Here is a 27584-nt window from a genome sequence, read left to right on the forward strand (position 1 = left end):
CAAACAGTCAGTCATGCCTCTAACCTCTCAGGTTGGGATTTCTGGTTTCTTTGTTGTGGAGGCTGTGGGTTTTTATTTTGGTTGGGTTTTTTATTTTTCGGCTTTCGATTCCTTCTGAGCTCGTTTCCTCATACTTGACCTATTAGTGAGTCTGCACATGAAGCAGGCTGAAGATGAAACCACTTTTGTCCTCAGGTTATAGAGCCGGGCAGCCGTGGTACTTGGGCAGCACTTGCCAAACAGATCAACTTTCTCCACAAATGTAATAATTTTAAAAACATAGACAACCAGCATATGCTCTTGCGTGACCAAACGCCTTTTGAAAACCCCAATTGCACTGAGGTGTTTGGGGTAATACTGATGTCATCCGAGCTGACAAAATCATTAATCACAGGGGTACCCTGAGCACGGCAGGCAAGTGTCCTGCGATCAAATCCAGCTCCTAGGAAAACATATAGGTATTGCAGGCCTGCTACACACAGTTCAAATAGAAATACTATTTACCCCTTCTCCCTTCCCCAAGTGTTGCACCTTCTTTTAAGACTTGCCATCTTCCAAGCGCAAGTGTTCCTTCATGAACCAATTCACCATCATGCAGTTGTGAGAAAAATAAGGCAACGGTACGAAACGGCACCAGAGCAGTCCATTGCTTTTTGCTTTGTTCATGGGAATTACCAGAAGCAACAACCAAACATAATAACTGTTTGTCTGTCAGCCTTTTGCTGCTCCTGTTGCCAACCCTGACACCCTCTCTATTTGCCCTGTTTGTGACTTGCCTGAGGTACCGCCATGACCACGCCATCTAGACCTTGCTTCCTACCCGCAGGTGGAGCAGCAGTAGGACACGCCACCTCCTGTGCCACTGCACCAGGAGCACCATCTCCAGAAATGGCATCTCTCCATCTACCCACCCGGAGCTCCTCATGGAGTCCAGCACAGGGCCACTGAGATGATTAAGGGACTGGAGAATCATTCACACAAAGAGAGGCTGAGAGAGCTGGGGCTGTTCAGCCTGGAGAAGAGATTTATATGAATCCCAGACAGGAGGGAATGAAGAAGAGGGAGGCAGGCCCTCCTCTCTACTGCCAACCGACAGAACAAGAGATGATCACCATGAATCAAAACACGAGATCCCATCTGAACACCAGAAAACACGTTTTCCTGAGACGGTGGTCAAACACTGGGACAGGTTGCCCTGTGGAGTCTCCCTCCATGGAGATATCCAAAACCTGACTGGACACAGCCCTGGGCAACGTGCTGCAGCTGGCCCTGCTTGAGCAGGGGGGCTGGACGAGATGATTTCTGCAGAAAGAAATTTTTCACTGTGAGGCTGGTGAGGCAGTGGCCCAGGTTGCCCAGAGAAGCTGTGGATGCCCCATCCCTGGAGGGGTTCAAGGCCAGGCTGGATGAGGCTTTGAGCAACCTGGGCTAGTGGAGGGTGTCCCTGCCCATGGCAGGGGGGGTTGGAACTAGATGACCTTTAAGGTCCCTTCCAACCCAAACCATTCTGTGATTCTACGATCTCAAGAGGCGCCTGCCAACCTCAGCCATTCCGTGTGACTCTCTAACCCATGGTGCCATTTCTTTGGCTCATTCAGACATCTCCTATAACTGACACTCTGTAAACAAATTCTTCAATTCAAGCTCATTCCTGTCTTGAACTCATTTCACGAGTCTCTGCATAACCAGCTACTTCATACACAGTTTGATGCACTGCATCAGGCAGGTAGAAGCAGCTACTTTGGGAATTGATACTGACCATGTATTTTCAGTAATCAGCTGTGTAAGAGCATCTTGATGAAAATACACACACACACTTTGAGGAATTCTGAAAAACAGCCCATCCCTTCTAGCTTCTGATCTCTGCATGAAATGCACAATGTGAATATTAATTAGTTAATGACCAAAATACTTACCTGCCTTACAACATGTCCACATTAAACACCAATTCTTCACACATTAATAAGCTGTCTGCCAGGTTTTTTTCTCACCAACTTAAGAAGATGCGATGCTGCTACTGAGGTAAAAGCATGAATGAACAACAAAATGAATGATGAGTGTGTCAATGACGGCCACTGCTTCTTGTCAATCACCGTCAGGAACTACTGCCTTCATATGCACTGCTATGATAAGTCATCATTAAAATTAAACTCTATTGCCAGATATTTAAGCATTAAAATTATTGTAATTTGTGCAAACAGTGACTGGAAAATAGTTACTGATTATCAGAATGATTACAAAGGCAGTTTCCATAAAACAGAGGTATTTTCAAGGGGGAAAACATACTGTAACTCCAGAGTATATTTTTTAGTGTAAAATATTTTGCAATACATTCTTCCCTGCATTTTCTTTTTTTTTAAATCCCAAATAACATTTAATTGCCTAAGGAAGCCAAATATGAATCTTGAAGTCAGCACATGTTTGCTGTACAGCTCTATCAATGGCTTTCCAGTTGTCTTTGCTTTCGAGTAAACTTCACAACACAAGTATTCCACGAAACTTTCAAATATGATGGGAAATTCCCCACTGTTTGTAAAACCTCTCTTGGGTGTGCTGGGTCTTCAGTATTACAGTTAGATCTTTGGGATACTGACCTCTGCATGTACATTGCCATATATAGTGAGGTTAAGATGCTAATAAATTACAACATACAACTTTTTTAGGTTTCATTTTACAGTAGTCCCTGGGGGAGCTGACAGAATTGCCACTCCATTATTTTACACAGTATAAATACCTCTCCAAATAAAAAAGGCTCCAGCTCAGAAGAACGTACATGCTAAACAGACAAGAGGGACTGCAGGATGAGAGAGGCATGCAGAGATGAAATGGCACATTTATCTTTTCACAGCAGCTGAGAAAGGAATAGCTTCCAGACATCTGAGCCCAGGCCAGTGCCCTGTTGAGCAAGCTGTAGTACCTCCTAACAGCAAAGCTGGAAATGCCTTAACACGGGATATTTTGCTCAATGTTTCCAAAAGTTTACAAAGCTAAAAGAAAGGCTTTGGTAGATAACTTATGTGTTTACTTCTTGCATCTTCCAAGTACCTATGTGCTCTAGCTTCATCTCCATGTCAAGACAAATCTGCATACTATGAAAAGTACTGCTTGTAGTAAGACGTCAACACAAACACCTGATCTGAAAACACCTGATCTTATTTTTGTTCCTGCAGCGATTTTCCTGGCTACAAAAGACAGATTCCTTTTTTTTTTTTTTTTTTTATCCCCCACCTATAAAGATGGCTTTTGTTTCCTGCTTTTTCCTTAAGAAAGAAGAAAATCTCTTTTACTTCATTATCATGTTCATTCTAATGTCAGACCTTTAAAAAGTCAATGACACTACTCTGGAACGGATTAGGAAATTACAAAGCCTTGGAAATAAAGCAAGACCTGATGAAATACATATGTCCTTCACCTTTACACTGAGTACTTAGAAGTAGGAAAAAAAGAGGCAAAGGGACATATCATAATCTTCTGTGCAGTTAAAAACTGGTAGTACCAGGAAAGCATAAAATACTGAAGACAAAAGCGTTCTCTTCACTGCACCAGAGTGTTAACTCAGCTTTGTGCTCCTATGACACGGGGGTGTGGGGGTGAACATTACATGCATACAGTAACAGAATTGATGGCTTCTCACTTCTCATAGCTGGAGCATTGCTGCCCTGGGCATTTTAAAAGGTCAAACCTGCAGGGCAGCGGTGGGGAGACACATGATTTTTCCTTCAAAGGCTATGTGTCAAAGAGTTACTAAAGAAAAAACAGATAAAAGATACAAACAGGAGCATAACTGCTTATTCTATTTTTTATTTTCATTTTCTTCCTTTTAAAAACCCGACCAAGTCACAAGTCTTAAATGGGCTGGCAGTAAATCTGCTGCAATGATATTTCTGTTTGGGATGGGTAGGCTGGAAGGCTCCCCACACGTCACAGCATCCCCGGTGCTGCAAGCCCCGCGGAGCGCTGGGCTGCTTGTGCCAGGTGTCGCAGAGATGTTTCGTGAGCTGCCCTTGCCTAAATGCAGGCTTCAGAATGATTACAGTAATGAAAACCCAATTACCGCAGACATGTCTTGCATGTATTTTGGTGCACATATTAACCTCTGCTTTCACAGGCAACCTGTAGTTGATAGCTGGCTTTAATGCCAATTATTTCATGATCCATTTTTCAAGTAAGCAGAGGCGATGGAAAATGCTAATGCTTTAGAGTGGGGTGCTGACAGCATTAGTTCTCCAGTCATTTAGTCTCAAACGATGAAATTACAGGCTAAAGTTGCTTGAGTTTCATGGATACAGACACTGAAAGAGTTTCCAGTACAGAGCTTATAAATAACATCAGAAGCCCTGCTGCTTCACCTCCTGAGTCATTCTCTCCAAAGTCTTTAAAATTCATGATTGAAACAAGGCAGAGGGAAAGCTTTCAGTTGATTGTTTTGGTGGCTAATTAAATGAGACTTCAGCGTAAGAGGGACAATACAAAGTGTGCATTATTTCTTGTTTTGCTTAAGGCATTTGAGAATTAATCCTCTGGATACACTAAACAGACTAAATTACAGCTCAGGATTATCACAGTTACTTTTGCAATACATTAACCTTTCACTCATTGCGGCAGAGGACCAGTGACAGCTGGGGATTCAATCTAAACTCACACAAAATCCTGTGAAATGAGGTCTCAGGGAAGGAAGCAATTCTACTCCATAGAGCACAGGTTGACTAGAGTCGAAAATAATACCCTAAACAGTACTTAACCAGGGGGAAAAAAAAAAAAAAAAAAGAACAGATGAAGCTTCAACAGTAAAAGGCACTGGGAGCTCTTCTTCCACTCATCCACCCTCTGTCTTAAATCAGCAAGGCTCTTTTTTTTAAAAAAAAAGAACATAAAAGGTGAGTCTTCCCAGCTGGCACTGCCCAGACATGACGCTACACTTGCAAGCTGGCTGCCTGGGATGGAGAGGTCCTCCACAGGCTCACTAACCTCATTTTTTAACCTATTTACGCCTCTGGGCACTGCAGCTCGCTGTGGCAATGCATGGTGTGCCTGAGCATTTCAGGTCGGCACGCCACGGTTCTTGCTTCATGAGCTGGAGGCACCCTGCCTTTCTTCGTTCACGTTCTTCATACCATTGGTGGCTTAATACACTTTACACTTAATACACTCTAACTCAGCAGCTTTTTCCCAAGTCCTCTTCATACAGAAACTGAGGATGCAGGCTCAGTTGCATGACAGATGCATGACTCTTCTCCCTTTTCTAATGGCATTTCACCGTTCCTGAGATGAGAAGCCCAATGCTGCCTGCAAATGCCAGCATGTGAACGGACTCGTGATGTGCCTGCGGCGTACCACAACACATGACCTGTTTTTTACCATCCCCAGGTATTGAGCTGACAATTTCAGACAATTATCCACAGTGATTCCCAGCTCATTCTTCTTGAAAATAACTCATGTGGATCCTGTAATATATGCATAGCACATCTACTGCATTATTCTGCTTTTATTGACTCAAAAATGTCACTGGCTGTTGTATAGCTTAGGCATTTTCTATGAGATTACTGACACATTCTCACAGTCAGCATCAGTTTTGAAATGAAAAATTTGAAGTAGTCATCAGCAAACTTTGCCAACTTACTGTTGGCACTATTCACTCCCTTTGCAGCTAACCCTGAGTTCTGTGAACATCCAAAGTGCCAAAAAGGGTGGCTGGGCAGCCTAATAAAGCCTTTCTCCATTATGACGACTGACAATTTATTTCTACCTTCCTTTAATCAGGTATTACTCTGCAAGAGGAAAAATACTTCTTATCTCACAGTAGCTTCTATCTCTAAAGGTCTTTGATCCAGGAGCTTTTGAAGACTCAACTGTACTTTGCTGACCAGATACAACTACAAAAACAGTTATAAACTCCTCTGAAAAACCCTTGCTAGATTGGTGAGGCACGACTTCTTTCTTCCAAAGCTACACAGACTCTTCCACTACTTCTGTATTTTCTGTCTTTGGAGCCCATCTCTTGGCTTTGTGACCACGCTGGCTCAGGGACTCAAATCCCCATTTAGGGGATTCCCCATCTAGGGCATTTCAATTTAGAAAGGCTATATATACCTGTACTAGATGTCTGTATATTTATGTATATTTATGTATATATTCTGTATATTTTAATACAGTTTATTTCATTCCTGTTTTTTTTTTTAAATGAGTTATATGGCTACATATATTATGCAGAGACTACTTAACAAAGTTGATAGTTTTAAAATCGATTGCGGGATTTATAAATCCTTTACATTTTGTATTTTCTTTTAAACATTGCATACGAGGGATGAAAGTCATTGCAAAATTGACAATTTCTCTAATTTAGAATTCTTTTCCTGTGTGTGCTTATGCAATTCAGCAAAGCAGTTAAAGTCTGAGTACGTGATTTATTTTAATGCCATTAAGCTTTAAATGTCAGACATGAGGGTCGAGCACTTGATAAGACTGAGACCCATATAAACCATTTTTCCTAACCAAATGTATCACCTCTACACTCTCTGCATAATGCCACCATGTGGCTGATGTTATAAACTTGCTTAGAACCCCAAAGGATTGAAGGGCTGTCTTTGCTGTCTGCTAGACAAAGAGCTTCCTGCTAACGCCCAGCAGCAGATCCTTGCTGCACCCTCTGCAAACTGCTTGCAAACCACCCCAGAAATTCGGTGGAAACAGGCATCTCCTGGGTGGTTCAAGGTTGGATGTGGGGAGCAGGAACCGTGACAATGACCCATGTATTGGGGTTTTGAGCAGCATTTCTGTTGCAGTAACTGTTTGTATTCACTTACATTTTCAACCAGTTCAAGAAGCTTCCATGTATTTTACAATCAACGGAGCTATTTCCTGAGCCAACCTCCCAGTCCAGTTCAATGCAAGCCTTTAGCTCTGCTTTCCCAGAGGATGCTGGAGATGGAGAGGAAACGTGTGGCTTTCTCTTGAAGTTCCCTTTGGGCTCTAACCTCCTCTCCCAGATCTGATCACAACTGGATGTTCAATTACAAATTTCCTGTAGGGCCCTCCCCAGCAGATCCTAGAAACACCAACAGTCATAGGACCCAGCTAAGCAAAGCTCTCTTCTGCCCACGAGGCAAGCAAAGCCTGTTAATGACCATCTTGGTGCTTAACTAGTTATGAAAAAAAATAGTCATCCTATTGTAAGTAAAACACATCCTAAGCAAACTGCATGTCTGTTATATTTTATACTACATAAACAGCAACTGTGCAACCACACCACCAAGATGAGCAATGGTTGCCACTGTCTCTATTGTCATACCTCATTGAGAACACCAAACTCTCCAAGGTCATGGTGGATTTTAGATGTAGGAACATTAGACAAGGTTGGAAGAATACTATGACTATGCCAATAAAAAAATACTTCAGAATATCAGTTTTTACACTTATTACCACATACTTGAGTTTTAAACCAACACAAGTTATTTCCTAACAAATGTTAGATGCTCCAGGTGATGAAATACCTCCTCCATTTGATCTACAAACCAGTCTATATTTAGCTAGTTCATTATTAATAGAAAAACAGAGAGGTGCTTGAAACAAAGTTCAAATCTGATCTTATCGCAACGTTCAGGGCTGTTCAGATCTGGGAGTTTTGAGCCATTTCCGAAATAAAGTCATAGTGGTAACCCTCCCCATTGTCCCGTGGGCTGTGAACACAAAGTAGCATGAGGGAAGATAAGCAATTCTGGCTAACGATTCAATGTTCTTAAACACTACATTGCATATTTTTGTCAGCAAAGCTGCAAAGAAACAACATACTTTAACAAAAACTAAAAGAGTTAAGGTACAATGAAGACACCTGCTGCAACACAGATGCCTGCAATCTCTGTATCTTTCTCTGTTTTAATATTTAATGAAATTACATGGGGCCCCATTTGGAAAAGGGGAAATTAAAGGATTTCTGCCCCTTAAGGGAGGGAAGGACAGAAATTCCTCACACCTGCTCTGACTCTGCAGTGTATCACTAACTGTATGTGGGCTCTGGCTAATCCACACAGCAGAACTAATCCTAGAAGATGAGTAAATAAAGCAACGTCCCGAAGTAGCACGATTCTTCCAACACGTACATTGGAGTTGCTGTGAAAGCTATTTCGCCACAGCAAACACAGCAAGTGACTTGTCAAAATGCAAAGACGTTGAGTTAAACAGAAGTCATATAAGCTTAGAAATAACACTACAATAAGCTGACAATTAATTTTAAGTTGAAAGGTTCATCTGCTCGCTTCCAGCGACAGCCTCAGTCCTAGCAGTAAGTGCCAACAGCATCTGCCCTGGCTTAGTGCATTCTCTGTACTATCATGCACAGAACATGTTGTTTTCTTACTAATTTGAGGAGGTTTTTTTTTGTTTTAATTCAAATTACATTTTTATGGGCAAAGGCCCCATTTGAAACAAGGAAAGCAAAGACAGGTTGGGTGAAATTTTACAGAGGTAGAACAAGGCACCAGCATGTCCAGCTGCCCCAAATGCCAAGCTGTGAGTATAGCTTTGAAAATCCTCCATCTGACTGTCTCCATCACAATCAAATTTTTGCACAAATCAAGAATCAATACATATTTTTCACCATTTGGTAATAAAAATGTCCAAGGCCCCATTTAAAATTATATTCTCATGGTGCTCAGTGCAAATTTTACAGAAATTTCATGAGCAAACCCAAGTGGCACAACATTTTACATATGATGCAAAAAATTTAGGCAATTTGATAACAGTGGCCAGACTTTGGGCAATATAGAGTAAACAAACCTCTATGAGTTTAAACACTCCCTACCACACTTCTGATATATTGTGGCCATGCTAAAACTTCGAACAGTGTTTACAGCTGTATAAATTGAAGCTGCTTGGATTTGGATTTAGTCAAAGAAACCAGGCACAAAGACACCTCTTGTAAAGCTGTTTGTGGTGTTACATCCAAACACAACCTATAGCCTAATGCAAAGGGGAAAAAGAGCCAGTGATGACAACTGTTAGCAGTCCAGAAGAAGTGATGTGATCTATGCAAGACTATTACCAAATGATTATAACTATTTTAACAAAGAGAAGCTAGAATTTAATCCATTCCTTCAAAAAATCTTAATCTCTGCATTGCTACACTTACGTCTCATAGGAGGCTCCCCAAATGCAAGTTTTCCTAACAAGAATCCTATTTGAAAGGCACTCAGGGCACTAAACCCAGATGAGATGGATTTAGATCTCTGTCCTCACCAACTTGCCTTCCTTTTGATTACTGTACTAATATACACTTCTTAAACAAATTAAAATGTTCCCTATTCATGATGTTCATCATTAAGAGAAATCTGAGAATACTGAGGAACCTTAAAGTCTACCAGAAAGTTCAAAATACTCAAGTTCCATTGGAAAATAGTAGATATGACTATTGGGTTCTCTTCAAATATATAAACTGAAGAATTTTTTTACACAGCAAACACATATACATATACATACACCAATCCACATAGAATTTAAAACCTTTCAGGAGACAAATGTGTACTTGCTAAAGAGAACGTCATGCTATAAACCCAAGGACTGCAATGACTATTTAGTCAAACTGGAATTAAAGGTGTTACATAAAAATAACATGTGAATGAAAAAATTTTAATACTCTGGCCAATATTTATTTTACTTTTACATCCTCACTTTACTTTTACATCCTCACTTTAAAACTGACAGGCATTTGATAGTAAAAAAACAAGAAGAGGTTGATTTTTCTCTCTTTTAAGATCCATTATTGCAAAATAGTCTTGCATGATTATTGGTTGAACACTTTCCATTTCCCACTCCTACAAGGGCTGACACAGAATAAAAATCAACAGGTTTCATTAGTCCTGGGTAGGACAACCTCAACCTTAGCTAGTATCATCTTCTTCAGAAGAGGTGAAAAAAAAAAGTACTATCTTTTCAGAAATGCAGCCACTAAAATCAGAGCGCATTGAGTGAGGAAGGGAAAACTTGCCACTGTCACATGTTCTTTTCAGGGTCAAAAGATGGAAAAGTGAGATTTTAAATAAGTAAAGCACAGTCAAATTGCTTCCAGGCTGACAGACTGCCACCACGTCCCACGGCAGGGTCCACAGCTGTGATTCCAAAGGTTGTTCTGGGTTTGGAAAAGCAGAGAAGGCAATAATAATTACTTCAATAATTAGAGTCTATCTTGTGCTGAATATTGAGAGCCCAAGGCTTATCTGGAATTAGACAAGGCACCCAGAGTGGCTTTACAGCCATCTATTTTAGTGAATGGAGTAGTCAAATATCCTCCTCCTGAAACAGCAAAGGAGCAATCACACTTTTTCCTGTCTCAATGAATTTTAAATGCACTGCAAATCGACAAGGAAAAAAAAGAATGACAGGAGAAAAGCAGCAAAAGGCATGGAATAATGCTATTCACAATGGGGGCATGTATTCAATCCTGTCCTATTTTTCTTGCTGCAGAAAGGATGCTCTACACCTAAAACAGGGAGGCAGATGTTTTTGCCCAGGTAAGCCATAGGGCGGGCTGAGAGAGGGGCTCAAGCCACGATTCGCACAGCTCGGGGAGGTGAAGCCAAGACTCAGCTGGCTGGGGAGGACGGACACAAGACACAGGTGAAGCAACGATCCTGCCTGTTTCCAGGAGAGCTGGCTGGGCAGGCAGGAGCTCTCACGCTTGTTAAATTATTACAAGAGTGTTTCATAGCACTCCCTTAGCTCAGGCCCCAAGGACCACGTGCCGTCCCTTCCCTCTTGCTCTTGAATTAGAAACCTGAAGTCATTACTTGGGCCAAGGGATGGTGAAATTAAATTGTTACTAGGCTGAGTATACCAAGTGAAAAAGTTTCTACGGATACTAAGATAACGTTCTCAAAAACACTGCATCACATCTCAAAATCGTTTTGCCACTAGATTTCCTGGCAGGTACTCGTCCGACCGAACGAGAGGATCTGCATGGAAACCAGAAAGAAAGCAAACTACATTTTTAACTGTGTGATGATCCCTTCTTTCCCCCAAGCGTCCTGAAATAAAAGACATAAATACAGAGCACCTGGAAGCTTAAACAGCTTCCAGTGCATATGCTTTTAATTGTGACTGCACATTAACATCTGCCCCAAAATCTAGCCAGCAAGTTTTGGTGGACAAAAGTACCCATAGTAATGAGGACCTAAAGGAAGAGGCAAGCAGATTAATTAACTCTCCTCCGTGCTTCCCATTTAGCACATCTTAGAGATTTAAAATTAAATACACGTATAATTTGGATATTTTCAAGATTAAGATGTCTAAAACTTGTCGATTAGTTTTAGCTGCACAATGAAATCCATTCCTTAGCTGGAAGTTAGAAGGGATAAAATTGTTCAGGCCAAGAAAACAAGTTACTGCAGCCAAGTGTCGAAGCCCTGACACATTCAGCCTGTGGTTCTCACACTCCAGCACAGCGAGCGAGCGAGAGCTGCCCTGTCAGAGCCCATCTCCTTCACACTGCTGGCAGCTACGAGCTCCAGAGCAGTGGTGGCTGGAGAAATAATAACAATTTCCAAGTCTGGCAGTGACACTTCTGTGCAAACAGCTCAGGAACCTCCCTTATCTCTCGCCTAAATCTGGAAACCAACTAAAAGATGCTTTCATTTGAGAGTAGCTAGCCTGGAAAGCTGAAAGCCTATGACTCCACACAGCACCACCCCAGCCGCTTCACCCTCCCTCTCCTCTTCCCCTTCCCATCTGCCTCTCGCTGCCTTTCAGCTCGGGCCGAGCGCGGCAGCGGGACGCCACAAGCACCCGGCTGCAGGACGGGGGCCTCGGATTTATCTTATACGGAGACAAAGGCTTGAAGGAAAGACTGCATCATAATTCACACCTAACACTTTAAATAACACACAGAACATTCCTGCATCTAAACCTGCCACTGACTTTATGTAAAGAGTACTGGGAGCCTAGTTACCCAGATTATTTAGCACTATTTAGACTGTAAGCAGACTAGCGCTACTTAGAACCTAAAAACAGCTGAACTGGGAAAAAACCCAAAGGTTCAGCCAGCCTCCTACCCTGTCTCTGGTAGCAGCCGATGTTGTGACAAAGAATGGGAGAAACAGGGTCTCCTCCTTCAGTATACCTGTCATATCACTGTGTTGCATAGCCTTTGCTGGACTTTTCTCCCATGTCCATCCTTTTAAAATTTATGTTTGACCCTGGTTCCAAAATATCTTGTGGTACTGATTTCCTCCATTCAATTATCCATTGTCCAGGGAAGTGTGTCCTGTTGTCTTAAGTCTGTTCTCTGGTTAGCGTTGATGCTCTGATCCTCTGGGTATGCTATAAAAGGTGAACTGTTGTTCTCTATAATATCATACAGCACTATCTATAATATAATACTATAAAGGATAACTATTCATCTTTTCTGTGATGTTCATATATGTCTCTCATGTACTTTTCACTTTTCTTTCCAGAGATGATGGGTTTTGTTGGTGGCTTCCACCTTAAGTCATGTCAGGACAACCTGATAAAACCTGGAACTGGCCTGGTTCATGTCTGCATCAAATTTCAGAGAGTAATTTGTACAGTATACGGATCGATTTGCTTTGATTAATCTAATAATTTGCAACCTTTATTATCTTGCTGCAGGAATATACAATGTAAAGACCTTCAGTTTCATGGAATACTTAAGACAGTCCAACAACTGAAGGCAGAGCTGGGGAAGGCTGGGCTTTTCATTTTGTAGCAAATGACAGAATCCTGCTTTTCTTTTCCCAGCTCAGATGAAAATGAAAGGCACCCCAGACTCACAAAGTCAAATAAAACAGTAAATCCAAAAGCTCCAATCATGCACATTTTCTTGACTAAATATATATGTGAAATAAAAACTTTAAAAAATTAGTTTATAAGGTTGATCCAAACTGGATGGATAGTATACTTAGGGATTAAAAAACAGAAGGATGTATAGAGTGGGGCACCACAGGGGTCTGAGGCTATTTGGTATTTTCATTGTAGACCAGAACAATAGAGTCTTCCTGCACTAAGAGATGACACCAACCAGGGACGTACAGCAGGGACACTGAGGGCAAGAAGAAAATTTGTTAAATGATCTGCGCAAACTGGAGATGCTTGGAAAAAAAATAAAAACAAAAAAACCCAAAAAAACCCAGGATGTTGATCAGTAGGGGCAAGTATAAACAACTACAGCAAGAAAGGAAAAAATCAACTTCACATCAAAGCCTCCTGCAAGAGGAAAGAAAGAACCATGTCGCTGGGTTCATAACGGAAAGAAAGGAGAGCTAATGTACTTCAATTGCAGCAGGAAAGACTTAGGTTAGACACTAGAAAAACCTCCTTAAGCACTAAGAATAGCACTGGGACAGACCAGCTGGTCTATAATGTTTCCATCATAGTAAGTCTTCAAGAACAGCATAAACAAATGTGAAAGAAATTACACAGGCATTGGCGAGACCATGTTGGAATGGAGAATGTTTAGATGCTCTCTAGAGACTTTCTTGCCAGCTCTGTGGTTCTTCGATATCTTGTCTGTTTGTACACATTTCTGAAATAGCTCCTTAACAGGCTACAGATCTTCTTTCTCTGGTGCTTGACTTCACCCACAGCTAGCACCAAGTTTGGCCTGCGAGGCAGAGGGAAATTCAGGATCACAACTGCAAGTGGACCTTGCACACAGCATGAAAGTAGACATCAAGCTTCTGGGGTAACCTCACTGCGTTTTACGAACAGCCCAGAAATAAGAACTTAAAATCAGAAAAAATATCCTGCTCCTAAATATTTCACACGAATTGCGATGCACGTGTGTGTGGAAAATACTGGTAAACATCCTACCTCCAGAGGTTCCCCATTTAGGAAGCACAAGGCACACGAATTTTTGGAAAATCAGTTCGATGACTTCATCAGTGCTAGGTCTGGATTTTGTTTCTTTGCATCCGTCTGCTCAAAAATGGGCAACCGAGCACTGATGTTTCTCAGCCTGCTCCCAGCACCTTCTGCTGTGCTTTGGTTGTTGTCGCTGTGGGTTTGGATTTGGGGAAGGGGGGAAGCAGGCAGGCAATCCAGCCATCCCTTCTTTAGGTAAAACCACTTTACTTTATGATTCTTCACCATAACCTCTGTCCTCAGATAATTTCAGTTTTTCTGTCTTGTATCTCTTATTTACATTTGGAAGTTGCTTCCAGCAGCTTCCAGCCAGTGAGGGGTTTGTACATCATACACCCCTGAGGGAACTGGGGGTAGCTGTAAAATGCCAGTACTCTAAAACCTCACGTCTCTGCTCATAGGGATGGAGAACCCACCCTTTGAGAAACCAAGCTGCTCAACTTCTTTCCCCTCCACAATGCCACATTAATGGTTTTCAACTGCTTCCAATTTTAAAATCCATAAACATTTTCTAACACACGTATGATCCCAACCAACAACAGATGGATGATTAAGCCCACTGACAACAAACTTGCTCTTTTCTTAGTAGCAGATGAAGCTGTACATTTTTAGGAGTAATCCACAGTCCCTCAGGAGTCTGGAGACCATCAGTCCAAAAATCCCTGCTTTCAGCTATTTCTTTACTTTATGTTTCTTTAAAAACAGCAGCAACAACTACAAAAATTCTGCTGTCCCAGAAGGTCATTGCTCGCATTTAATATAGTTAATAGAACTTAGCAGCTAAGCAACAGGAAAAGTACCCATTTTCTTTGGTGGATTTCCAAGCCCTACATGGTGATTGAGACAGCATTGTCACGGGCACCACAAATGGCCAAGAGCTGTGAACAGACTGGACCTGATGGATAGTAATTCTTAATTAGGTTTTCTGGCTCTTTGGATGGAGAACTTGAAAAAACTACTCCTCATGTTGAGGTGCATGCTTTGTCCTTGCCAACAGATTTGTTTATGTGTCCCTAAAACTCGTTTGTAGGAAGCTCTTTGCACAGAGGCTGCTATTTTCTTTACACAGATCCACAACATTTGATCAGGTAAAGCTGGTCTTGTGCTAAATAAATGCAAGGTCTGATAATTCCAGCAGAAGATGGACCAGCTTAATTAAGAAGGTATTGAAGACTCCTTCCTCTTCATTGCACCTTGCAGACAAAAGTACCTCCTCAGCACCCCTCATGTAACTGCTATCATTAGGGAAACTGAGGAAGCATAAAATTGTCCAGTGATGATGGAGCCAGAACAGTAACCCGGTACCTTCTCCCTTGCATTCCTATGCAGCCCATGATATTGTCTTGAGGATTTGCCACTACAAAATACAAATGTATTCTTAGTTTCTTTCACACAGTGTTTTTCTGGCTGAATTAACTGGAATTATTACATGAAAGCACACATAGTCTCATTGGAAAGAGAAATATCTGGGGAAAAAATGGTGCTCAATAAATTCTGCTCTTCAGAAATTCAGTAGCACTGTGGACCAAGGCTGTAGAATCAGTTTTGAAGACAAACTGTTAGAAGGGTTCCCATTCTGAAGTTTACAGATGTTAACAATTTCCTGCAGAGAGTGCCACTGAAATAATTTTGAACTTGTTCCTTCGAGGACGATGTCTCTATAAACGATTTCTGAGCTCCGTATTTGTTCAGCTAGGTATGCTATCAAAAGCACTCTTCAGAAGCCTCAGACATTTACACCTAAAATGTCATCTGCAAATGCAAGCACGACGACTTCACTGCTTAAGAAAGAGATGAGTTTTCCGAGTAATATCTAAAGCTCTGTCACTAAAAAGCTTTCTGATCTTGGATCAAAAACATACTTGGTTCAAGCCTCCAATGTCCCTGTAAAAATAGTCAAGATGTCTTTACAGTCTCCTTTCCTTGTAGAACTTTTAGATTGCTTGGGAAAAAATGCTGTGGAAGTGCTATATTATTCACTATATGAGCTGTAATGAGTAATGAAGAAATAGTAACAAAGTGATCACTGCAGTTGGGACGGGGGGGAGAGTTAAAGGGGTAAAGGGAGAAGAGACTCATGGGTTGAGATAAGAACAACTTAATAACTAAACTGCAATAAAACTGAAAGTAATAATAATAATATTATATACAAATATACAAATGAGGGATATGCAGTGAAACTGCTCACAACCCAGTGATCAAGGCTCAGCCTGTTCCCAGCTAATGATTCCACAGCAGAGAGAGTCCTGAGACTACAGTCCTGGATAGGATAAGAGCCCGAGCATCTGAGAGACTGAGAGCTGACTGAGGGATTGAGATGACCCCAGAAAGAGCCAAACCAGAGAGAAAGAGAGTACTTCCAGACAGATCCTCATCTACATTCAGGGCATGACATGCATGATGTAGAATAGACCATCGGCCAATTTGGGTCTCAGTCCTAAACCCAAGGTTGAATCCTTGGCTAGCAATTGAGGCTGTGCCCCCTCCCAGCTTCTCCTGTCCCTGCAGACACTGGCACAGCAGAGAAGCTGAATAAGTCCTCAGGTGTCCTGGCAGCAACTGTAAACATCAGCATGTTATCAGCCTTCTCAGTGCAAATCCTAAATATAGCCTCTTCCAAGCTACTATGAAGAAAGTTAACTCTGTCCCAGCCGAAACCAGGACATTCTCCACCCCTTATTCCATCCAGCATGCTCAGGCTCCACTGTTCTTCTGTCTTCTGCTACATACACCCACTGGAGGTGTGCCAACAGCACAGCAGCTCTGCAGAAGGGGACCTGCAGGCCCTGCTGGACACGGGGCACCAGTGTGACCTCGTGGCAACGATGGTAACATATGGGCTACGTTAGCAATAGGGTAGCCGGCAGGTCAAAGGAAGTTATTTTTTCTAAATATTGCATCTTCTTTTGGGACTCCAGTACAAGAAAGGTGTGAACAAAGTGGACAGAGTGGACTCACACTAACATGATCACCCTGGCTGGATGATCAGCTTGTTCTCATTGTTGTTTATCATTCCAACAGCAATTACATCAGCTGTGTTTTGTTGTGATTTTAAACTTGATTCCCAAACCACCAATGGAAACTCTGAAGAGTTGAGGATATACTAGTCCCTCAAGAATCCTGTTATAAACACTCATTATATGACTTCATATAGGAAACTACTTGGAGAGCTGCAAGCCAGATCTTAATCCATTTAACCTGTGTCCTTCCCATCAAGAGCAGCTTACACGTGGTCTTTCTGCAATGCTCTGCTACTGAACAGTTTATTTTTTATTCAGGTTTAATACTGATGCCATTACAGCTTGTTTTCCAGGAACTAAATCCACAAATCCACAGATATTTCTGCTGTTGTTCTCAACAGCCACTCTGGATCGTTACCCATTTGGTTAGAAATCTCACAACATTTCCACACTAGGAATGTGTCTTATTTTTCATACAGTCCAAAAGGGACTTCCAAAAAGGAGAAAAAAAAAAAAGTGGAGAGAATCACATTTAACTTTCACACTTTTCCATTGGTAAATACTTTCCACCTCCAACTTGGTTACAGAATACAAATGAAATAGTTTTTTCTTTTTTTCTATTTAGTTCATTATTTGCATGAGCTTCAGTGAAGTCAGGGGCAGTTCTAGGAATAAGGCTTAACTGACTTGTACTTCCAAACTGCATATTTAACATGTTAACACGGAGCTCTGTGTGTGTAGGACACTTGGTTTTTCAGGATCAACAAATGGCAAATGCTTCCAGATGAAAAGAATATTCCCACCCACGGAAAAAGAATTCAACTTTCCTATGCAGCAAACAATAGAGAATTAATATGCCTCTCAGAGGCACAGCCAGAATAAAAACAACCACACCCCAAATCCAAATGAGATTCTCAGTTAGATATTTTTCACTGTTTCTTTTCTGAGACAGAGCATATTCTCCTATTAACAAGGTGAGCGGCAGGAGCAAATTTACTGATGGTTTTTGAAACCTTTAGGAATTTTGTGTGCTTACAGAAGGAACCTATTTAACAAGAAGGTCTTTTACTCCACTTCACCTCATGTAATGTTTTGAAGAGCAAGCATCTAAAAGTAGGAAAAAAAAATCAACCTTACTGATATTCAGAGAAGGAACAGTTACAAAATGTTCTGAAGAGAAGGAAGGCCATTTGCCAAAAAGTTCAAGAACAGTTAGAATTCATTATTTTATTTGAAACACTTTAATTTTTCATTATTAGATAAATTAGCTTATTTACTATTTATACAGTGTTGAATGAACTGGAACAATTTTACTTCTTCTAGGATTATAAAAGCCAATCAGAATGTCAGTGTTTCAAACTAATTTATTGTAATATTCCTATAAGATTGTTTTAAAGCTGCCTTGCCTCAGTTTTTTGGAAGATAAATGTAAGTGCTATGTATTATCAGCTGCTAAACCAGTGTGCTGTTATTCTTAGCTTGTGACCAACAAGAAAACTTTCTCAAATAAAATGCATCACAGATCCTTAAGTAAAGATAATAACTAGAAATAAAATAAGAAAATCAAGCTGTTCAGCAATGTATGATAGAGTTTTGAAAATATTTTTGGCTTCACAGTTAGAATTCCCTCTGGGACTGGCAAGTTAACAATAGTTCTATTTTTTAAATTTTAATTTGGATTATCTAAATGTTGTACAAATCACAGACAAGAGCTTTCGATATTCAAAAAGACAGTCTGTTTGAAATAGGTGGGGATTAAATGGAGAAGAAGATATTTCATTATGCAAAATGCTTGGAAGATTTACTAGATGATTTACAGATTATTTTTTTTTAAGGCCAGGAAGACCCATTACCATCTAATCACAGCTCCTGAATAACACATGGCAAAGAAGTTCACCTTGTATCTACTGCATCACGCCCATTACTCCTGCTTGAATTACCCTTTATTTTTTGAAGGACACCCAAGTCTGATTTTACACATTCAAAATGATGGAGAATTCACCAAGTCTGCAAGGTGCTTCTGGAGCTCACTAACCTTATTAGAAGAAGGTGTTAGCTTTCTTCCAATAGACTGAATTGCTAATGGACTATTTTTAAAGCAAGGAAGAAGGGTGCTGTAACTGGACAAATCGCTTCCCAGCCTAATATGTATGCTGTAGTTGTCATCACTTAACATAGTTTTGCATAAATGGAGAGAGATTTAACGTCTCCTGTTTTTCATGGTAAGGCACCATTTCTAGCCGTTCAAGTCTCCCTGCAGTTCTTTTGTGATCTTTCTCTCACTAAAATGTCACTAACATTGAATGAAGTAAAACCACTTAGTACCACCTGCTAGCAATTGCAGCATTCACCCTTGATTGTGTCAACCTTTCTCTTCTCAGTATCTCTATGAGTCTCTAAGAAATTACTCTTAAAACACATTACTGAACAGTGGGAGTTCATAGTTACGGTAGACTTCAGCAAGTTCATTCAGGAGCAGTCTTCATTTTCATCAAAATAAGTGTGAATGAGCAGTTTTCAAGTATTTGCTACAATAATGAATTATTTTGCCCCAAAGATGACACATGACTTCTGACCTGACATGACTGCCCTCTGCCTTGCATTAGAAATGTACATACTCTAATGAGAAATATATTACAGAAGCCCTCTTAAAACTACCAGAAAAATCTGCATTCAGGCACTGTGCCTTATCACCCAAGTCCATCCCTCTTTCCAACAGCACTATCCCAGCTGAATATTGGCATGGTCTGTGGCTAGTCTACGTGAAACAAACAAATTTACAATTTGACTCTTCCTCTTAATTATTAGAAGTAGTCCCATACTCCAATATGCCAAAACAAGACTCCAGCCTAAGCAGAACAAAGGTGAAAAGAACTGCATGTGAAGAACGGTCAAGCTTGTCTGGTAGTTGCACAACTAATAAGAAAACATACCATAACCTACAGATTAGTCCTTTCATTAAAATATTAGTCTCAAAGACTTTATTAACTTTATTAAAACATAAAAGGTCATATGAAAGGTTAATATAACTGAGATATTATGTTAAACTATGAGCCTTTTAAGGTATACACCTTCATAAAAAGTTGCAGCATATTAAATTTATTTAATTATTCTAGTGTAATTTCTAATTTCAAAAGCCCATTTTTATGGAACCATGATAAATTAGAGGATAGATGAATTATTTTACAGATTAATACACACTGTTCTAACTGCAATCACAATTTTAAATGGTTCTAATAGCCGTAGTACTTTCAGTAGGTTCTTTAAGTGCCATGCAATTATAATTGTTCTCTTAGCATACTGGTTTAATTTAATACCTCCCGAGTTGCAGAAAAAATGACTTCTGCAGTGGAACACACTCATTCATCATATTTCATTTTGGAATTATAAAATAAGACATTTAACAAGAAATGAATGACCTGGAAAAGACAATCCAATATAGCCAATTATCACACAACACTGCTGATATATCTCAGACTTATAGAGATCAAGACTCAGGCACGATACAGGTGTAGACCATAAGCCCCTTACCCCTCATTTCCAGGCAAAAATAAACCAGACCCATAGTGGCTGGTGTTGGTGGTGTGCTTCAACACACGTCCAGAGCAGTGGGAAATCCGCAAGTACAGAAATACAGCACCTGTGGAGTAACTAAAATCATCTAAGCACCTGGAATACTGTGCATAAAGCTTGTTTTGTGAGTAGAGTTTAGGAGTTTTGCCAAATTTTTGCTCCATGAGCAAGCAGGAGTCATTTCACTTGTGCTAGTCACTTTGTCAAATAACTGGAGCTCTCCACATGATACCCTACGCTAAACATCTCAGACCACAAATCACACGAATGCTACATATTAAAGTGAGGCAGTCATGTTTAATGTCTATTTTTAAGGAAACCTTTTTCTCTTTAAAGTATAGGAAGGTCTTTGCCAAGTGCAACATCCCTTACCTGCGCACAATCAAGCCAAAGGCTTCTCAGCACTGGCCTATGAAGTCCTAGACTATGTGAATCTGATTTTTCCCCTTTTTCCTTACATTATTTATTTTTTTGTCAATAAAAATAAGCAGAGAAACTGGATCCAAAGAGTCTGTCCAAGTCTGCAGAGAGTATGGAGCAGGTAGGTGAGGGGCAAAGCTTCAGGAATCACAGCGGAGTATCGCTTCCAGTGATACAGCCAAGAGTGAACAGAGTTTACCTCCTTATGATTTGGGAAATACAGAGTTTACCCAATTCTTGATGGCCAGCTGGCAACCTTTCCCACCACTTTCTCAGACACCCCTCTGGCTGACACGGAGCAGAAGAGCAGACTGGTTTGCACTGGAGTTGGGTGCTGCAAGGGACAATGGGGAAGGGGGACGGGTGGGCAGCATGCTCTGGAAAAGGAGTGGAACTGAAGGATTTGACCTCTTCTGTAATAAGAAAGGAAATCATGCATGTCAAAGTCTGGTGTCTAAGGGCCAAAATACATCTTATTTTAGATGAAGGTAATAAAGAAGCACTATGAAAACATAAAAATGAGAGAAATGATATATGATAGTATTTGTTTGCCACCTCTGAGAAAATGACTAATAGATTGGGTTAGCAATGAATTTTTGATTTGTGAAGAAACATTAAAGTTAGATGAACTACTGGTTTATTAGTTTCTGGAAGAATAATTTCTCCTCTTGTGTAATGTAACAAAAAAGCAAGACACCGTCACTGTGGAGACAGAGAGACATGAACAACCATCAAGGTTCGGACTGACATTGTAAAGAGGAGTTTCACCTTTAGGTCACTAGTTGAATTTTAAATAAAGGAGTTGCCACATGCCTTTTGGGAGTTGTTTGATGTCCTGGGTCAGCTTGATCTCAAATACAGCTCAGTTCCTAACAGACAAGTGTTCCCATCACGAGCAGTGCAGCAACAGATAACCTCCCAGAAGAGCCTGGCAGAAACGAGTATCCTTGAACCAGCTCTCCTGGAAATACTGTGTCACAACAGCCTTCCCTCTGCACAAACAGGAGAGCACTCATTTTCATCTCCCCTAACACCTAACGCTGAACTAACATTCACTGGATACCGTAACACAAACAGAATTACTTCATTCTCCTTTCTCAGTCTCGGAAGGTTTGCAGGGAAGGGTGACTCAGCCCCAGTGCTGTTACCTTAGGAACTGGTCTAAACCATGTCTGAAGCATCCTTGTGATCATCAGATACCTTCCTTTTTCAACTAAAATACCTGAGTGCTCGTCTAGCAGGGCTTGCTTAATGGTTTTTTTAACCCTTTCAGACACTGACAAAGCTTGCTGTGAAAAAGCAAACAAAAAAAAAAAAATCAAACAAATAAACCCAACCACCTATATTTGCAAATTCTGGCCAAACTTGATTGGAAAGGAACAGCCTTAGTTGAACCCTTAAAAAGAAAGCTAAGGATAAGATAATCGCATAATCAATAAAGGAGCAGTCTTAGGACCAACGGTCACCTCAAACTGTAAAACCACAGTATAAAATACATCACAAAACCTCATTTCATTTGATTTATGCTTCATGAAAAAGCAAAACAAATGCTATACAAATATTTTCAGTAGCTGAAAACTGGCTATCACTAGAAAAACACAGCTACAGACATTCCTCGTTCGTGGGCTGAACTGTTCTCAAAATAATCCAACGTAAAGGCCACTAACAGAAAGATTTCTAATACTCTGCAGTCACACAGCCTTGAACAACTGTGTTTCGTGCAGATCACCTTGCTCGTGCTTTAGAGGTATTAGTTAAAGCTTCAGTCCACGGTTTGCAAAGCACTCTGAAATCTCCTGGCCTCTCTCATCCTAAAATCTCAGAGTAGATACTACTGTTTTCTTGCAAATATGTTTAAGTAACCCCGCAAATGACATTTCATTTCATGCCCATTAAAAATAAACATGCTGGAGACATGCGGAGAGTAAGGAGCCAGAGCCACTCTGCCTGTCTCAGGAGCAGCTAGGAACAGCTCTGAAAAACACACGGACTGTTGCCCTCTGAAGATCTTTCAGACCAAAAGGAGCAGGAGAAGCAGAATTTTAATTGTATCTAAAATGGTGAATCCCAGAATCTATTTAACACCAAAATGAGCAAAATTCTGGAGAAATTATGTCAGAAACCATTCTTATTCAAGAAGTACACCATATTTTCTCTCACTGTTGCAGAAACAAAGCCACCAAGTGTATTTTCAAGAAAAGATTTAAATAAAATTGATGAAATGTCAACACTTGACTGCTTGTTTAAATGGGACAAAATTATAAAAGCTGTTACAGTGTGTTCAGTTTGTTCCAATGCTATTATATACCATAAGGGCTCATTCGAGCGGTGAGAATACTGCAGACAAGGCATGAAGATTACAAGATGTCTTAGACTTCTCCCTGGTAAAGTATGAAATACAATGTAAAGTAGCTGAAATTCTTTTAGTTGAGCTAATTCCTCCTCACCGGGGCTTGATGGGGAAAAAAAACAATCATTGTTCCTTTATGCTGCAAAAACACCTTGTTATTTGCTTAACAGAAAGTTAAATGAATCAAAGCTTCAGACAGCAAAAATTTAAAAGCTGAGGTGTCAGTTCTGGTGTACTTATATTTTTCCAAGGTTGAGCTTATATTTCATGATATTTTTCATAATTTATGCTGAGGAGTATGGATGACTATGTGTTGTGGTTTCAGCTGGGACAGAGTTAATTTTCTTCTTGGTAGCTAGTGTGAGGCTGTGTTTTGGATTTGTGCTGAGAAGAATGTTGACAACACACTGCTGTTTCTAGTTGTTGCTAAGAAATGTTTACATTAAGCCAAGGACTTCTCAACTCCCCATGCCCTGCTGGAGTGCAGGTGCAGGAGAAGCTAGGGGGGAGCAGAGCCCCAATTACTGGCTTAAGATTCAACCTTTGGTTTAGGACTGAGACCCAGTTTGGCCAATGGTATATTCTATATCATGCCTATCACGCCCTGTCTATTATGAGGAACTGTCCAGAAGCACTCTCTCTCCCTCTTGGGCTCTTCTCTCTATTCCAGGACTGCGGCTTGGGATTTCCTCTGTTCTGGGATCATTAGCCAGGAAAGGGCTGTGCCTTGGTCATCGGGGTGGGGAGCAGTTGCACTGTGTATCACTCATTTGTATATTTGTACATCATTACTATTACTATTATTATTATAATTATTATTTTCAATTTTATTGTACTTCAGTTATTAAATTATTCTTATCTCAACCCACAAGTCTCCTTTCCCTTTACCCATTCAATTCTCTCCCCCATCCCCAGGGGCAGGGGAGGGTGAGTGACCGGATGACTACAGGAGAGGCATCCTGTTTCTGCCCTGCTCCTGCTGGGTGTACTTTACACATGTAGCCCAGGTGACTGATCAAGAGGACCATGGTAAGCTGTAGCTGTTTATGCTCCAGGTAAACCTCAGCTGATGAAAAGTGGCGTACAAAAGCACAATACACATGGCCATCACAAGCACCACGCACATTATCCACTGAAAACAAGACATTTGAATATTAATTTTTTTCTGTCTTCTTCCATAATCTATTGCACTCAGATGGGAAGTACAATAGAAGTCCCCAAGGACCATCTGTAATGCTCCCAACACCTTACCTAGGAAATAATTCCAATACACTTGCATCTTCTAAACACAGTTTGAGCATTGAGTTCTCATATTCCAGCTACAACATAGACATGTTGGTGTGAAGTTCTGGACCAGATGTCTTTGCATGGGCGCTCCCAGGCTGTGAAGGATGATGCGTGGCTACAACTGAGGGCAGCATATGGTCCTAACACTCACATAAGATGCACCTGGAGAGCCCAGGAACCCGAGTGCACAGTAAAGTCACATCTGTATGACACTGTATGGAACAGCTTGCACCTCACATGGCAAACAGCACACCAGCTAAAGATTAGTATCTGTTTAACAAAATCCATTCATCCATACTTCTTGCCCAGCATAGATGCTTTGCTTTGAAAATGAGACATCCTTTCATTTATGGAGGCAATCAACTTTATAGCATCTTTGTACCCCCCAGGTGAGTCAGAAGCAAAGGGTTCTGACCATAAATAAGAAGCATATATTCCATGACTCACTGCGTCTTCCACAAGACCAAGTGAAAAACAAGGCAGTTAATCTAATATTAAGAGATTCTAAGCATATAGTAGCTACTAGTAAAACTAGCATGAGAAATGCACCCATCTACTTCAGTCATAAAACACTGGAGGAAAAGAACCTTAAAATTTTAAAACCGACCATAATATTTTTAATATCAGTGTTATGTAACTTCTTTCTCTCTACTAAATGTGGAAACTACCATGGAAATTTACTACGGCTTCACCCAGGCTGGCCTCTAACTGGGACTTGTGCTCTGCAAGACCCCGTGCTAGCGTGGGGTCTCCTGCACGGGGGGCAGATCTCTCTCTCCGCTTGCAAGCCTCTTTGCCAACAAGCTGCTCCTCACTGGGAGCCACATACAATACTCCAAACAGAGCCCTAAACCCGTTCAAACTTTGCAGAATTTTACCCCTTCAGCACACCTTAATGCCCCACAACCTTTCAAATGTCACGTCTAAAAAACATTGTTTCCTTAGCATATAAATCAGGGAGGAAAAGCCCTGTATTTCCAAGTTGAAATAATAACAATAAAAAAATTATTTGTTCTGCATTGCAGAACTCCCTTCTGCCTTAGTTTACTATTTATAAACCACCAGTCTGGGATTAATTATTACAAATCCTTAAAGCTGAAAGGAAGATTTTAGGCATGTTATGCTACATATAATGTATACCATTATTAAACTGCAGCTCAAATGCACTTGATATCCTATTTCAGTTGGTCACCTTTTAACATTGGTGCATTTTACCGGCAGTAAATTCTACTTCTCAAGAGAAAGCATTTTTTACTATTTTCAAAACACCAGACCACCCATCTAACGTGCTGCTGCACGAGAGGAGTGGTGTCACCTGGAAAACACGCTCACCGGGCACCCCGTCTCTCATCCAGAAACCGATATCTGTTCCACCTGTGCCGTCATAAACATCCGTGACATTGATGGGCTGCAGCAGAGCCATGACCTCTTTCACGATGTCCCGAGCTTTAGCATTGCCAGTAAAACCCAGTCCAGATGGCTTGAAGGTGCCCTCATCAGACTCCATGACGATATCGAAGTTGGAGATATTTTCCTAAACATTGAAGGAAAGGAGATATTGTTTTGTGATTGCTATTTTAACTGGCACCATACACTGCATTCTAGAGGGCAATGTGAACACACCATAACAAATCAGTTTAAGAAGCAAAGAAATGCTTCCTGTCATCATGGGTATATGAGCATAAATGGAGGGACCTAATCTTTACATATAAAAATCCTGAAGCAGTTCAATTCTGAGGCATCAGTGTTTTGTAGGAGCCACAACACGACTGGCCTGTTGTCCCCAAAATACCCTACCTCCTTTAAGACTTCTGAAGTGCAACCTAGACAGGTAAGCTATCACCACCCCATTTCAGTTTCCACTTGCAGCTCTCACTTCCTTCTCAAACCTGAAACTCAGAAATTCTGTTGCAGGGTGAACGCTACGCAGTCTGGTTGGATTTAAAATGAGATGCATTCAGAGCTTGCTTAGATTGTGAAGGACACATAACTTAAAAACCAGCTGCTGCCTCTTCAGACACACATTATTTTTCAATACCCCATGTAGTCAACTCTGACGTCAGCCGGAGGACTGAAACGCCAAGGTCCCTCCTGACCTGAAGGAACAATGTCTGTTTTAGGGGAAGTCTGTGCTTCCAAGGTAAGTCCTTACAGGAAACATGAAATTTTAAGATTTTGTGTATAAATGGCTTAATAACATTTGCTTTTAGCGTGCACTTGGAAGTTTCTTTTAGCTAGAGGAACAAAAATTAGCATCCAGAGCCATTTATTTGCCTCCCATAGTCAGAACGCTCAATCACAATGGTTTAATTGGAATAAAGTACTCAGGGACTTTACGTGAAGGATGGTCTCATTCTTTTTGAGAGGCATGTAATTTTTGCAAAATAAAACAGTTTATGGCCAGGTCTGGCAGAAAAAAGCTATACTTCAGACTATCTTGAATGTAAGAGAACTTACTGCAGGTTTTACTCCTATGCCCACAGCTCACTCCAGAATTTTATGGCTGTCATGGATTATTACAAGAAAATAATTACAAGAGATGTGTGACAGCAGTAACAGATCCATGTCGTTAACAGCTTACATAAGCCCACATTTCAGTAAAGAATTCTTTCACATTTTTGGGAATATAAAACCAAATATGAACTACAGGTGGCTGTGAATGTGAAGTTTTCAGAAGTTCTTTGTAGAATTTGCCAAGAACTTAGTTTTACACTCTACTTTCCCAAAACCTTTCTCTTTTGAGTGAACCAAGTTCCAACACAGCAGAGGTATTCATTTCTATCTTAGAAATATATCCAGCAGCTAAAAAAATTCAATAAAAAATCTTTGCATATAATGAAGTAACTGTAAATGTTATACCTTAAAACAGCCAAACTACCTTTCGTATTCCAACTACTGGAAATCAAGGTGGAAATAACCAAATTTGTCACCAAATTGGCAATCGGTATTTTTATACAATGAAAAAAATCTTCAGTTTATAAAAGATGAAATGTAAAGAATTAGGATACATGTGGGGGTCTGGGCCTGAGGTCATGAGCCTCAACATGAAATCATGATTCACGGACCCTCTGAACACAGTGGGAGAGAAGCAGGCCAAGAAAAGCACACTGAATAGTAGAAGGGACCAA

At 40.7% G+C, this 27584-nt stretch overlaps 1 protein-coding gene across 1 annotated transcript in view; it reads right to left on the reverse strand.

Annotated features, from left to right (window-relative positions):
- Positions 1–25986, reverse strand: part of LOC104471914 (carboxypeptidase Q-like) — a 30328-nt gene extending 4342 nt beyond the window's left edge. Inside the window, exon 1 of the mRNA XM_010087417.1 lies at positions 25789–25986. Within this exon, the coding sequence (XP_010085719.1) occupies positions 25789–25963 (175 nt within the window). The 5' untranslated portion in view covers positions 25964–25986. The remainder of the gene's footprint in view (positions 1–25788) is intronic.
- Between the last annotated feature and the right edge of the window lie 1598 nt (positions 25987–27584).

This window comes from Pterocles gutturalis, unplaced genomic scaffold, assembly GCF_000699245.1.
Source record: "Pterocles gutturalis isolate BGI_N339 unplaced genomic scaffold, ASM69924v1 scaffold9206, whole genome shotgun sequence".
NCBI lineage: Eukaryota > Metazoa > Chordata > Aves > Pterocliformes > Pteroclidae > Pterocles > Pterocles gutturalis.